The sequence below is a fragment of the Amphibalanus amphitrite genome, unplaced genomic scaffold (genome assembly GCF_019059575.1).
Source record: "Amphibalanus amphitrite isolate SeventyFive unplaced genomic scaffold, NRLGWU_Aamphi_draft 000087F_arrow, whole genome shotgun sequence".
NCBI classification, from domain to species: Eukaryota; Metazoa; Arthropoda; class Thecostraca; order Balanomorpha; family Balanidae; genus Amphibalanus; species Amphibalanus amphitrite.
In genome coordinates this window covers 493914-508015 of record NW_024881583.1, presented here as the reverse complement: position 1 = coordinate 508015, position 14102 = coordinate 493914, and the positions used below count along the sequence as shown (strand labels likewise).

Below are 14102 nucleotides of genomic sequence, written 5' to 3'. Positions count from 1 at the left end.
GGCCCCCGTGTGTGTCGGGGCGGCGGGCGGCAGGTCGGTGCCACCTGGCCCCACCAGGCCGCCCGCGCTGCCGCCGCCCAGCCTACGTCTGTGCAATGTCGTGTCGCGTGCCGCCAAAACTACGCCACCATCGCCTAAAATCTTCTTCGATTTCTTTTACTTAGAAAATGAAATCACTGGCAAGTAGTTTAGCGTTGTATGTCATCATGACAAGAGGATAGATAGTAGACTTTGTACCATGTACCCGTTGACGGGAATGCGCTGTGCTGGTTGGGCCCCTCCACTAACAGACATTTCATAATGTGCGATTAAAAGCGCTGATTAAGCATAATCAACTATCATTTCTGCACTCCATTCATGTATGTACCTTTTCAGGAAATATCGAATATCTCGCAGTTGATGAAGTGAAGCTGATTTCTTATCCTAACCGTTCTTCAGGTAACTTTTTCGAGACTTTAACTATCAAGAGAACGAGAAAAGGGCGGTGATAATTTATCATAACTTTAAATAACTGGATATAATTGCAAATGCTATATCTCCCGGTACCTTGCTGGCATATCTATTTCTCGAATATAGACACAACTTTTCCCTCTTCTTAGTTTTCTTTCCCTTTTCTTCTTTCACTTTATTCTGTCACCCACGCACGTCTAGAAATTATGTGACGAGTAGAACCCATTGCTCGGAATAGGACAAATCCCACTTGAATTATCTAATTAGCTCACATAGGTATAGTTCTTAGCCAGTGGAATAGGATCGTTCTTATCACTACCATACGTGGTAGCTTTTTAAATTAATTGCTTTATCGCTTGAAGTCTGCATTCGATGTCACCTTGCTCAGCTGACACTCAAAGCGCGCGTTAACCCGCACCGTGCCACTGGACAAAAAACAACAACAACAACAACAACAACAACAACAACAACTGGACGCTTTATGTCAAAATTTCACTGGGAATCTCATTAAAGCCCTGCCCCTAAAGAACTCAAAATGCATATTACGTCAGTTCCTTCGACGAGGCGACGTTAGGCTGAAGATGCTTCCACGAATAAAATGATTATTGATGATGCTTCCACGTATCAAAGTGTCAATCGAAGCTTATCGGTTTTCCCACTTGTCGCCCAATAAATGGAAAGTACCCATCTTTAATGGGGCATATGCGCGCGTTTACTAATTTTCCAAAGGCGTGATCACGTAAGTTGGTCACATACCTTGATTATCCGGGGCATATGTTTCACGCCTCATGCATAAATCATACATGATGTGTAGAAAACTGCGGAGTGTATGTGTATTACCATTTCTGACCGTATATCGTGAAAATCAAGGGGAAGAGGGCGTAAAAAAGACCCGTGGAACACGGTGCGGGTTAAGCAACTATCAATAAATGTGCTCTATCGCCTGAACCTAATAACGTTTTTTTCCTCCCCACGTTTAAACTATTCCTGCATATTACGTAACTTTGTATAAGCATCAGAGGTGACGTTAAACAAGCGCAGTGTATTGAAATATATGGACTCATTCATTACCTCTCCGTGCGTTGAACGGTGAACACGTCACTAAGAGTTCGACCGACCATATGCCGCCCACAGCCCCGTCCTGCCCCGCCTGTGTTTGTAGCTACCCTCCCGGTCACGCCAGCTGACAGCCTGTCCCGTGCGCTCCGCAGTAACTGGCTACGTAGCCGGGTTCGCCGCGGCCCACTCGGTCCGACGTCGCCGCGAGCAGTGACGGAGGCCGCCCGCTGAGCTCCACCGGCTCAACTCTCCGTGACAACTCCCCGCAGAGGCAGTGTTAGTGAGCCGTCAGATGGATAGACTGGATGGAGAGGGACGGAGGCGACTGGCGGAGGGGTGGGCGACTAGTCAGGAACGCTCGCCGAGTTTGGACGGAGTGGAACCGTTACCGTGGGTCCGAGCCGAGTGGCATCGGCAGCCCGGCCGGAGCGCCCAGCGCGGGCGACGGCCGGCCCTAAACCTGCATGGCTTTCTCAGTTTGGAAATAACAGTGTTTGTAAGATGGTGTCGTTACGAAATACAGCTATCTTCGGAAATGGCGTTTGATTGTGCTGGTCTCCAGGTCAGAAAGTGCAATTGTTAGAAGGAAACTCAAGGTAGACTGGAAAGGAATGCACTTCATAACGACTAGCATATTTTTGTGAAAACATAATCAACCAAAATCTACAAAATGTTTAGGAACTCAACATTCACAACACTGACCACTTCAGGAAACCATACATGAAAGTGTGCAGTCTGACAAAAGACAACCAAGGATATCAGATTCTGACATGGTCTTCAGGATGCCAGGGGAGAACAAAAACCACCTACTCCCCACTCTCCAGAAGCGAGGTTCAGACGGCAGACCCACAGACGGCAGAACGGGATAAAAAATAGGAGTTCGTCGTCATTTGGTAGCTCGATACGAGAGGAACAGAGACCGAAGGACGGCACCCAAGGATAGCAATTTCTCCCACCGATTCCACCCAACTTTCAGGTACTTTAATTGCTATCCAACACATCTGCTATAATCACTCTAGGCTTGTATTGCATCAGTGGAACATTAATAGGACAATCCTGATGACAAGAGCCGCGCACGACACGATATCAGAACTAATCACATATCCAACAGCATGGTCTTCAGCACCGTGGTACGAACATCTCTGAGAAGGAATCCCTATTGACGACCCCGGCAGGCAGGAAGTCACCGTCACGTCGAACAAAAGACGGCCTCGGACAGCTCGGACAATTGGCGGCGTCCGGCGGAGTCGTCAGACAGGACAGCGGACAGCCGACGGAGTCTCGTCACAACGGACAGCAGACAGCCGCGGAGTCTCCACCAGTCGCTATACCGGTCCCTGGCCTTCTGTTGGACCTCATCCCCCAACCGGCGCGCCGATGAACGCACCAACCTATCGTCAGATCCCTCTCAGGCTAGCAACATCCATCCTTGGCCCGCCCCATCCTGTTGTCTCCCCTCCCTCTCCCCCGTCAGCGCCCACCTCAGACGGCGCCCAGGTTGAGCAGCGTGGTCTGGTTCTGCGGCAGGTACACCACGTTCCGGCTCTGAGACATCTGGTAGGCGATGTCCTCGGCCGCTTCGATCCGTCGCAGCTCGATCAGACCGTTACCGGCGCGCGCGAACGCGGCCGAGAGCAGCTCGGCGGCCACCTTGTCTCCCTCGGCCGAGGTGATGGCCGCCCGCTTCTGCTGCTCCGCCTGTGCACAGCGCGTGAAGGGGGACCGGTCAGTGGTGAGCGAGACAGATCGCGGCAGTGGCATGGAGAAATGCCGGATGAGAGGTAGGGGACATACAGGTCCGTACCAACTACCAGACTTCTAAGATACCTAACCATCGAAATTTGAGTTTACATTATCTTGAAACTATGTGGCACTTCAAGCAGATACACACATTCAAAACATTATGTCAGCAAACACAGTGGACAGACTATTTATCATTGAATGTTACACTCACTAGACCCAACCATGCTATGATGCACTGCGCACGCCCATTCCAGCCCATTCCAAGCAATACATCCCACACAGACTATCCCGCCCGCGTGACGTACCTTCTCCACCACGAATCGGGCCTTCTCTGCCTCCTGTTGCGCCACCTGCTTCATCTCGACAGCCTGCGTGAACTCGCGGCCGAACGTCAGGTGCGTGATCGAGATGTCGTCCAGCAGCAGGCCGAACTGACGCGCGCGCTCCGTCAGCTCCTCGGAGACCGTCTGCGAGACCACCTCGCGCTGCGTGATCATCTCGCTGGCGTCGTAGCGGGCCACCACCGCCTTCAGCACCTCGTTGGTGATGGAGGGCAGCACGCGCTCGTCGTAGTCCTGTCCGAGCGTGGTGTAGATGTTGGGCAGTGCCGTGGCCACCGGTCGGAACAGCACGCGCAGAGTGATGCTGACGTTCTGCAGGTCCTTGCTGCCCGTCACCACGGGCACGTTCCGCGGCCGCGCGCGGATGTCGAACATGATGGGCCGCTGCACCCACGGGATGAAGAAGTGGGTGCCCTCGCCGACCACCGCGTTCTTGACGCCGGCGAAGCGGTCGAAGATGACGGCCCGGTGTCCGGCGTCCACGTTATAGAGGGCCGAGTTGATGACGCCACCAGTGATGGCCAGGCCGACGCCCAGTTGGCCGATACGGTTCAGGAGCTGTGCCATCGCTGGATCGGTGGCTGGTTACTGCAGAGGGCCAGAGGCAGAGGGGGAGTTGTTAAAAATGGCTAATGAGGGATCAAAGAGCCAATGGTGAGGCAGCCACTGCTAGCTCACCTAGCTCACTAAAATACAAAATCTAAAAAAAACACAATCAAATTCTGCCTAGTGCCAACCCAACACTTACTGAGAACTGCTTAAAACCTACCTAATACCTAGGTACCCCTTGACCTATGTAGCCCCTACCACCTCAGCCTGTACAAAGAAGTGCCTGCAGCAGCATCTACCTTTTAATCATTTAATGAAAAACAACAGATTGAGATGTAGGCATTCTTCAAGATCTACCAGCTTATGAGACGGTGCTGTTTCCTATACGCTCTTACCCCGCATACCCACAGTCAAGTTTCAGGGAGATGGACAAACAATGGTAACCAATCGATCTCAGAGCTACAAGGTAGGTACCTATTTGTGTAAAATAAGGGTGGCCGTTCAGGGCACGTGGCCTGGGGGCATAAATCTGGAGATCGCACACAAATTGTGGCACTTTGTAATAATAATATTTCACATTCCTGTAGCTTGTGAATTATAAGGTTCTGTAGACAATTCATCTTTCAATTTCTATTATTCCTTTTTTGGTAATTCAGTGACACACAGGCTGCTACGAGCCCCAAGGCAGTCGGGCGCACTATGGTATCGGCAGTCCATTTATGGATACGTATCCATTAAAGGAAACATTTCCAAATTTGGAAGGCACTTCGTTCCATTTATGGAAACGCTAGTTCCAAAATTAGAAACGCCAATTTTTAAGCAGGTATATTTCTGTATTTCTAAAGTTAATCGTCATCTTTTCAGCTGGCGTGTCTTTTCGTCGATATGTTTTCTCCCAAAACAGTAAAATCCAACAATATTTTCGTACGCAAATGGCGAATCTGATGCCCTGATGCAAACCCTTGTCAACGTTCCATTTTTGGAAACGGAAGGTTCCAAAAATGGAAACTGTGCCAACACAGGAAAAGGCATAAGTATCATATGTGGGCCTGTCTACCCCACACCGGCTAAGCAATGGCCGAGCTATTGATGCCAGTACATGTTCCGATATGTGTGGTTTCCCTTCGCATCTAAATTTCGTATGAATGGTCCTCCAATTGCTTGGGCATAGTGCTCGAAAGCCGATGTTGGTACACTCGGGGGCAGATTGATGTTCCACCACTCCCTACCCATCGGGCTCCCATGGCTCAGCACTGGCTGCTGTCAGCAGTGGCAGGACTGGCAGCACTGGCATTGGCAGGCAGTGCTGAGCAGTGCTGAGGGCAGGCAACACTGGCAGCAGCCACTGCTGATCCATGGGAGCCCAATGGGTAGGGAGTGGTGGAACATCAATCTGCCCCCGAGTGTACAATAATGCTTACGAAAATGTGTCTTCTGGGGAAAGTCCCCAATTTCTAGGCACCTACATAAACCCCAGAACTGTCCAGCCGTCTTGCCTACTAAGCTGCAACTGCTAACGAAGCCCACATTATAACATATTTTAACTGTTGCAAGCATGCATGCGTGACTGCAGTAAGTGATGTGCCCTGAATTGTAGTCAACAGACTGGCTTCCCAAGAAAAGCAAGGCTTTATAAGTAGGGTTGGAGTTAAGTTCGGCCTTATCAGGCCGGTTCAGAAGCTCCAGTTCGCATTTCCATGCTGTCAGATCGTGCACCTTTTCCAACATTCGAGTGGATTATTAGAAATAAGGAAGGCATAAAGTGCTTCTAAAAAAATTAAATGCAAATAAGAGTTGAAATTCATATAACCTACCTACTGCATCTGTGAGCTGTATGTAGAGCTTGAGTTAAAATTTGTCATTTGTTCCAAAAATGGAAACTGTGCTTCATTACAGTCGGGCACACTGTGGTATTTCCGATCCATTTATGGAAACGTTTCCATTTTTGGAACAATGTTCCAAAAATGGATACGCCGTTTCCAAAAATAGAAACGATCTGTTCCATAAATGGAGACGCTGTGTGCATCGCTACCTTTAAATCAAACTGGGCATTGATTGGTGCAATTTGGCATGCGCAGGATGCCACCAATCGACAGCCAGCATTCTAGTTTATGTTCCTGTTCTCCGATTTTCCGATCAGAAAACCGAAAGTTGACGAACGAGGCGATGCTTATAACATGTTGACGTGTTAAAAAATTAACACGTTTTTCTAATCGAAAATAATAACATTTATAAATGTTTTGAACAAAAAATAACGTTTTTAACAGACTACTGAAAGACTGACCCATTGATTGGAACAACCACATCACCGGGAAGTTCAGTTTTTCATTCATTTTCACGCTGCGTTTTCCGGTGTACCAGCGGCCTGGTGGTCGTCAATCTTTGATTAAATCGCATGAAAGTTGTTGCAAAGCCCTATTTGGAGACTTAAGTGGGCATTTTATGATATTTCAAATGTGCTGAATATGATCCTAGGCTCGGATAAACGTAAATCTCCGTGCAAATACGTAAAAAGCAGGATGGAAATAAGGTCTGCACCGTCGTCACACCAAATACCGTTGTATTCTGACGATGAATTTATTCATTCTAGCTCATGTGTAACATTGATATTAATTTTATATATTGAAATGATATCTACGCTTTATGTATTGCCCACTTTGGACCACATCTGTCCAGTAGTTTCTGGGAAATCTTAGTTTTAGTTGACTTTTGAATGTGCTCAAGTTGCGGCGCGTAAGGTATTATTATCGAACCCGACGTCCAAGGTAACTGCCGAGAGCCGAGATGCTAAACCAGTCCCAAAACATCAAATTTTTAGTTGCATGTGAATTTTAAAAACACATTTAAGCTAAGTTTGCACACATTTGAACTTCAGCGTTTCTATTTTTGGAACATCGGCGTTTCCATTTTTGGAAACTAAGTCTCCATGAATGGATACGATTCAGGAGCATTTTAAAGACGTGAATTTTAATGCATACGACAGCTTTCCATGCAAGAAGACAAGTGCTTTTGGTGTATCTGAGCTTGTTTTACGCGAAACAGTTGTTATACGTCGAATCCAGCCACCTTTGGCAAGAAAATATGTGCGGAGATGTTAGCGTTTCTATTTATGGAACGAGCGTTTCCATTTTTGGAACAGAAGAGTAGTCAAAATTGGAAACGTTTCCAATAATAGAAACGTCTCCATAAATGAATCGGAGATACCACAGTGCGCCCGACTGATTAAGCATTCTTCAATGGGCCTTAAACAGGCACAAACTGAAGGCCTACTGAACTAATACGGTGCAAAGTGGGCAATTAGTGCAGTTTGAGCATTTCCCTATCCATAGAAATTATTTATAACACCTTGTCATCGCTTTTTCTTATAACTGAATCGTTTAAAACTGGATGACAGCTTGGATCGCTTCAGACAAGCTGTAACATATCAGACCTTTAATGCAATTATTTACATACATTCTACCAACATTCACACATTCGTAAGTTAAATAGGTGTTAAGAAGTTCAGTTTGCCCACTTAGAAGCATCTGTATAAAACATTTTCCAACTTACCGCCTTCCAAAGCCGGAGAGACGATTTCCGTGACTAGAGCACGTGGTCACCAACACGCCATTTCAGGGCTTGCTTTACAGCAATATGAATACCAGACAGCAAGTCTGTCAATTAAAAAATTGCCATTCTTGTGAAAATCAAATTTTTCCACAAAAAAATGAGGTATATTTCATTAATGACACATAAAAGTTCACCTATCATGAAAAATTCTATTGTTTACAAAAAGAAGTGGACTGTGCAAGCCTGTTCAACAGCCGATTTTTCTGTTCAACATTGGAATTATGAAGCGAAATGCGGTCTTTTGATTGGTGGCCTTTGTTTGATGCGGAATTCTATGGTTTGTTGCGGAAACTACCGAACAGGTTTATGTGCTCCTTGCGTTTCCGAAAATAGAAACGGAGCGTTTCCATTTTTGGAACAGTTGGTTTTTAGCGTTTCCATTTTTGGAACTTTCTTCCAAAAATGGAAACGTTTCTATAAATGGAGTGCCGATACCATAGTGCGCCCGACTGAAGGGCACCTCTCATGAATGACTACCAAAATAAGCACACTGGATCAGTCAATTTACCAATCACCAGCATACTTTGGTCTGTTAATCACTCCAGCTCAGTGATTAACAGACCAATTAGCTGAGTGATTAGCTGAGCTCTGGCCTCCCACAGCTAGGTACTAAACTTATTGGACACTCAATATGTAGTGTGGGTGAAAATCGTGTGGGTACCTATATCAATATAAATTGAAATACGATTCAGATTTTCGTTAGCTAGGTACCTAACTAAGCGACCGAAAATATCTGAGACCTTTGAGCACGGTCATAGATACTACCTTTGAGGGCTATTGCTATACCATTATGTAGGTAGCTACTTACAACTTGGTTGCTTCCTTTCCTTGGCCAATTTTGCAATAAGCTGAATCCTTACACTGGCGGATCCAGGCTTGCGTTTTGGGGGGGGCCAACTCATGCTGGAGCCAAACCTAGGGTACCCCCAAATCCTGTTTTCTCATCGGATTTAGGCCACTTATTTTTCGTCACAGCCCCGACACTATGATTTTTTTTTTTAACTAGAAAGAAAAATATATAAATGGTAGCCCACCCGACCCATGCCTTTATATTACTTTGTAAGCACTTACCATTGCTTTTGTCGACCAGTTAACCCGCTTCGAGTCAGTGCTTGGGTCCCTTTGCGGGCCGGGAGGTGGTAAAACACCCCCTGTCTAACTCGGCTCCTAGGCCACGCACTGATTGAACTATGTTTCATTAGGTACCGTTTGTGGGAGGGGGCAAACGGGCCACTTTAGACCTCTGGGAAGGTGGCATGGCCCTAAATGCCCCCTCCCTGGATCCGCCAGTGTAAGAGACCATTGGAGCTGCAGTTGGGTACCTCAGACGTCAGGGTACGCCCTCAGATGTATAGGACTCGCATGGAGACCTCTTATGCTATAGTGGACTGAAAGGACCCAAAGGAGCCTGTCAAGGGCTCCCGGAGATAGACGTGGGCCCTCAGGAGCCCGCCAGAGCCCCCAATAAGGGATAAGTGAGGCATACCAAGTGCCTGCAATTGCATATTGCATAAGCCATAACGCCTTTACAAATCAATATATTATGTATCAGTGGCAGATCCAAGGGGGGCCACATGGGTCATGACCCCCCTTGGTGCCCGGAGGCACCACAGGCGTGTCAGGGGCACCACCGGCCTAGCAGGGGCACCACCAGCCCGCCAGGGGCACCACAGGCCTAGCAAGTAGCAAGGGCACCACGGGCCTGTGAGGGGCCCCACAGGCTTGTCAGGGGCACCCCAGGTCTGTCAGGGACACCAGAGACCTGCCAGGGGCGCCGCCGGCCTCGCAGGGGCACCATGGGCCTGTCAAAGGGGCACCAGAGACCTAGTAGGGATACCACAGGCCTTACAGGGGCACCACCGGCCTTACAGGGGCACCTTGGGCCTGTCAGGGGCATCACAGTCCTGTCAGGGCCCAGGGGCACCAGCGGCCTAGCAGGGGCACCACAGGCCTGCCAGGGGTACCACCGGTCTAGCAGGGGCACCACCGGCCTCGCAGGGGCACCATGGGCTTGTCAGGGGCCCCACCGGCCTCGCAGTGGCACCACCGGCCTCGCAGGGGCACCACCGGCCTCGCAGGCATCACGGCATCACGCAGGCCGCAGGGGCACCTTGGGCCTGTCGGGGGCATCACGGGCCTGTTGGGGGCACTTAAGGCTTGTCAGGGGCACCACAGTCCTGTCAGGTCCCAGGGGCATCAGCAGCCTAGCAGGGGCACCCTAGGCCCGCCAGAGGCTCCACAGGCCTGCCAGGGTCCAGGGGCACCACAGGCCTAGCAAGGGCACCACGGGCCTGTCAGGGGCACCTCAGGCTCCCGTGCTACCCCCCCCCCCCCCCCGGATCCGCCAGTGATGCCACACCACGCGAAACACCGCCAACTACCAGCTGCCGCGCCATAAACACGTGCCAACAACAGTCTTTTTGAAGGTCGACTCCGCTCGCGCAACTTTTGACTGACCCTCACTGCTACCATATTGCTTCCATATTATGCTGTGGAAACTTTACTTCACCAAGTGGCTAAAAACCTCCATCAAGGTATATTTTCTTAGAAATTTTCTGACGTTTTGGGGGGGGCCAAACAGGCCACTTTAGGCCTTTGGGGGGGGCCATGGCCCCCGTGGCCCCCCCCTGGATCCGCCAGTGAATCCTTAGCCCTTTGGTGCTTTGTGAATAATGGATAGAAAAGACCTAAATCAAAATAGAATATCTCGGCGTGCGTGGTCCTCACTCCTCAGTTTTCCGAATGTCACAGCTGCGCAGTTTTTGTACCAAATCCACAATAGCCATGTCCACTAATTTATTATTGTTGAGCTCAAAACATGACCGCAAATGGGAAGGGGAGAAGGGGTCACGCCGGCAGGGGCGTCGTTTTGTATAGGCCTGGTAGGGCCCGAGCCCTACCAATGTTTATTTGGGCCCTACCAGTGTTCGCTGAGCTCTACCAATCTTTTGTCACTTGGTAAAAAAATCAAAATAAACAGATAAGCAAATAAGCATATATGTACATTCGTCACAGATGTGTGTGGCCTGTGGGCCGTAGGAGCTGCTGTCGCGAACCCTTCGCAAGCCGGCAGGGGATTCTTAGGGAACGGCAAGGTGTCCTCACTCCTCAGGCCGGCAAAGGGTCTTCAGAGGCCGGCAGCACCTTCAGAAGTTCAGTGGGGTCCTTAGAGAACGGCACGGTACTCTCAGACTCCGGTGGGATCCTCAGAATTGCCGGTGTGGGCCACGCAAAAGTCACTGGTGGGTGTCCGTCAGATGCATATGTGTGGGGCTTTCAGAGGCGCCGGAGTGGGACCTGCACAGTCGCCGGTGAGGGCCCTCTTAAAGGGAGATAATGAGCTTTCTTTTTTCTTAAATAAAAATTACTCGACATCTATACTATTTCTACTGTAGTTTCTATAAAATATGAAAATTTCCTAGCACATTGTCGTATGTGAAAAGGTTTTTATTTTTGCAAAAAAGAAGCAGTACTTGCAGTACTTGTAACACCCGCCGAAATGCGTTGTCCTTCTCTATAAAAAAGTCGCAGTATATGACGCTTTTGTTTCAAACAGCGACGCTTGGGTTTTTGTTTGTTATCGCCTTGTCGTTGCTTGGTTGTAAGGATTCTAATTTGAATTAGAGTTAATTCGGTTTAGAATTAATTAGATTCTAATTCGGGGGTACATAGTGCCTACTCTTCTTTGTTTCCAAGTATTATTTTGCGCCACAAATGAACGGCAAGCGCCAGAAACGCAGCCAAATCTTGCGATTGCGACTACGAAATTCATTATTTTGGCCTCAGAGCCTGAAGCGAAAAATACAAGCATATTTATTTCAAAAAGACTTCAGGTTTGTCGAACGGTGTTATGAGAATTTTGATAACAGTACTGCATAGGTTTTTCAGTGATGCCGCAAAAGTGTTGTATCTATCTTCTTTTATTGTGCAGTCGGCGGGACCGATTCAAAATTGAGTCGTTGCTACTAAAATAGCAGCATATGGCGACAGATGATGAACAGGAAAAATAGTTGCGTAAATTTAGACATAAACCACCCCCAAACCATGAATATCTTTTGAAGGCACTATAGACGACCATTAACTAACTAGATGTGATGAAGATCAAATGTAATGAATACGCTCATTTTAAAAAATTACATGCAAGTACCAAAAAGTGATGTAAGTACTTATTCAACGGTCATTTTCAGCGCTCCCCGCTAACGTGACTTCAAGTTGAGATATTTGCGGCAAGGTACCGAATTGAGCAAAATGGTTTTAATTTACATTATAACTTGTTGTGTTTTGTCAGAAAATGGTCCTAACTCAGATTTTGTGGAAAAAGGTCATAATTAGAGTTGCAAAGTTTCCCTACCGCATTACCGGCATGCCGGTAATTTTTCACTACCGCAGGTTTTTTGTGGTATCTGGCATGTCTTGCCGGTAGCATGCCGGTATTTTTGGTTTTGCACAAAAAAAAATTATTAGCATATGATTCAAACTTTGGACACTAAGAGGAAAATGTGGCATCTCTTGTAGGGGTAAACTGGAATCAACAATGCAGGTTGATTCCAAATTACCGGCATGCCAGGGCATGTCGGTAATTTGGTGGTGTTTTTGCTTTGGGCGTGGTAGCATGCCGGTATCCCCGAAAAAATTTGTGGGGCGGGGCGGTGCCGGTAGCAGCCTTTGGGGGAAACTTTGCAACTCTAGTCATAATCTCCCTTTAAGCGCCGTTTCGGGGCCCTCAGATACACTGGTTTATGGCCATCACATATATGCGTGGGACCCTTAGAGCTGCTGAGCTGAGTGCTGGTGCGGGCCCTTCATAGGACGACAAGGGGACCTCAGAGGTCGGTGGTGCCTTTAGGAGCGCCGAGGGGGTCCCTTTAGACCGGAATAGTATTCTCAGACGCCACTGGGACCCTCAGAGTCACCAGTGTGGACTCAGTGGAGCCGTCAGAGCCGCTGGTGTAGGGCCTTAGGAGCCTCTGATGAAGACCCTCAGAACTGGGGGAGAAGGGGCCTCAGAAACGCCGGCGTGGGCTCTCAGAAACGCCGGTGTGGGCTATCAGAGGCACTCCTCACAGTTATTGGGGCCCTAAGAGAATTGGTGTTGGACCATCACAGGCGGGCATGCAGCTCGTAGAGCCGGCTCCTAATAGGCCGGTAAGGGCCCTCAGAGGCCACCAATAGGCCCTCAGAGCCGAGGCCACCAATGCGCCCTCAGAGCCAAGGCCACCAATGGGCCCTCAGAGGCCAGCAAGAGATTCTCAGAGACCGTGAGGGGCAGGCTGGTAAGGGGCCCTTGGCGGCCTCTTAGGGCCTTAACTGGTGACAAGGGCTCTAAGAAGCCGGCGTGGGGCACTTACGAAGATCTTAATACGCCACTTAGGGGCCCATGAGATGCTCTGACGAGCCCTGTGGGGTCCCTTTGAGACGAAATATGGCCAGCGTGGACCCTCAGCGGCCGATTGGCGCCGCAGGGACCCGAAGGGCCCCCTGGACCCGATGGGAGGGGCACGCGCCCCCTGTGCCCCCCCCCCACTTGGCTACGCCACTGGAATCTATCATGCTATGTTTAAGATCTCTGCAAGATGTATCCCCCGTTTGCTGACACTGCAGAGAAAAGGCAAGCTCGAAAGGAGGCTTAGCGGGGTGTTTGGCCCCTTATCGAATATCTAGAAGATATCATTGACTTGTCACCGTAAAGAAATTGTGGGCGTCACACGTTGACACTAAGGGACACCGTGCCGAGTTGCGCAAGTGGAAGCACAGTGCACACCGAGTAACGGCCACCAAATGAGTGGTACGAGTTGAAGTTAGTCGGCAAAGTGATAGTGGTTACATTTCGGTATGCCGACGGGGCTCTGCTTGTCAATTTTCTAAAACAGGGGCGCACAATTGATGATGTGCGTGACTTCGATAGACATCGAGGAGAGGCTATAGGGAAGCTGACATAAAGTGTGCAATTGATCCACGGCCACGCACCTGCGTACTTGCGCGGGGTGACGATAAGTTAAGTGATGAAATGTGGCTTCGAGTTGTTGTCGCATCCACTTTTTTCCGAACCCTGCACCCTCTGGCTTCGTTCGTTCATTGGGGTTTACGGGCGCGTCGACTGCGGTGGTCATTTTGCGCCCGCCACCTCTTCCCCAACATAAGGAAATTAGCAGTGGCAGCTTCGCTGACTGCAGGGAGACTAAAGCAGCCGTCTTGGACGTGGGATGGGTCCAAAACCCAATTGATTATGGAGACTTTTGAGGGCTCTCCCGAAGGCCGAAGCGCTGCGCGAAATGTGTTTGTCTTAGCGGTGGTTATTTGAATAAATGAACTTTTTTGTCTGATAAGTCGATGACGTATCTCTCTGCTTCT

At 49.0% G+C, this 14102-nt stretch overlaps 2 protein-coding genes across 11 annotated transcripts in view; one reads left to right on the top strand and one right to left on the bottom strand.

Moving 5' to 3' along the window:
* LOC122379919 (protein SPT2 homolog) overlaps positions 1-2045 on the top strand; it is a 37409-nt gene extending 35364 nt beyond the window's left edge. For all 7 annotated transcript variants that reach the window (XM_043362570.1, XM_043362568.1, XM_043362564.1 and 4 more), the window contains one exon: positions 1662-2045. In XM_043362570.1, the coding sequence (XP_043218505.1) occupies positions 1662-1664 (3 nt within the window). In that variant the 3' untranslated portion in view covers positions 1665-2045. The remainder of the gene's footprint in view (positions 1-1661) is intronic.
* Positions 2046-2514: 469 nt separating this feature from the next.
* Positions 2515-10498, bottom strand: LOC122379918 (protein l(2)37Cc-like). 4 transcript variants are annotated; one of them, XM_043362560.1, is made up of 4 exons: positions 10398-10498; positions 8560-8606; positions 3558-4181; positions 2515-3207 (listed from the first exon to the last, which is right to left on the bottom strand). In XM_043362560.1, the coding sequence occupies exons 3-4, from the start codon at positions 4158-4160 to the stop codon at positions 2992-2994; spliced, it is 819 nt and encodes a 272-aa protein (XP_043218495.1). In that variant the 5' UTR covers positions 4161-4181; positions 8560-8606; positions 10398-10498; the 3' UTR covers positions 2515-2991. The 4 variants fall into 4 exon arrangements, with proteins under 4 accessions (XP_043218495.1, XP_043218498.1, XP_043218497.1 ...); XM_043362563.1 differs by lacking the exon at positions 8560-8606 and having other exon boundaries at positions 10439-10495; XM_043362562.1 differs by lacking the exons at positions 8560-8606; positions 10398-10498 and adding an exon at positions 8823-10137.
* Between the last annotated feature and the right edge of the window lie 3604 nt (positions 10499-14102).

Bases quoted from the DNA above. Each gene is read 5' to 3' on its own strand.
- LOC122379918 (XM_043362560.1), bottom strand. From the start codon at position 4,160: ATGGCACAGCTCCTGAACCGTATCGGCCAACTGGGCGTCGGCCTGGCC. The intron at 3,208-3,557 runs GTACGTCACGCG...CGCTGTGCACAG, and splicing joins CCCGATTCGTGGTGGAGAAG to GCGGAGCAGCAGAAGCGGGC.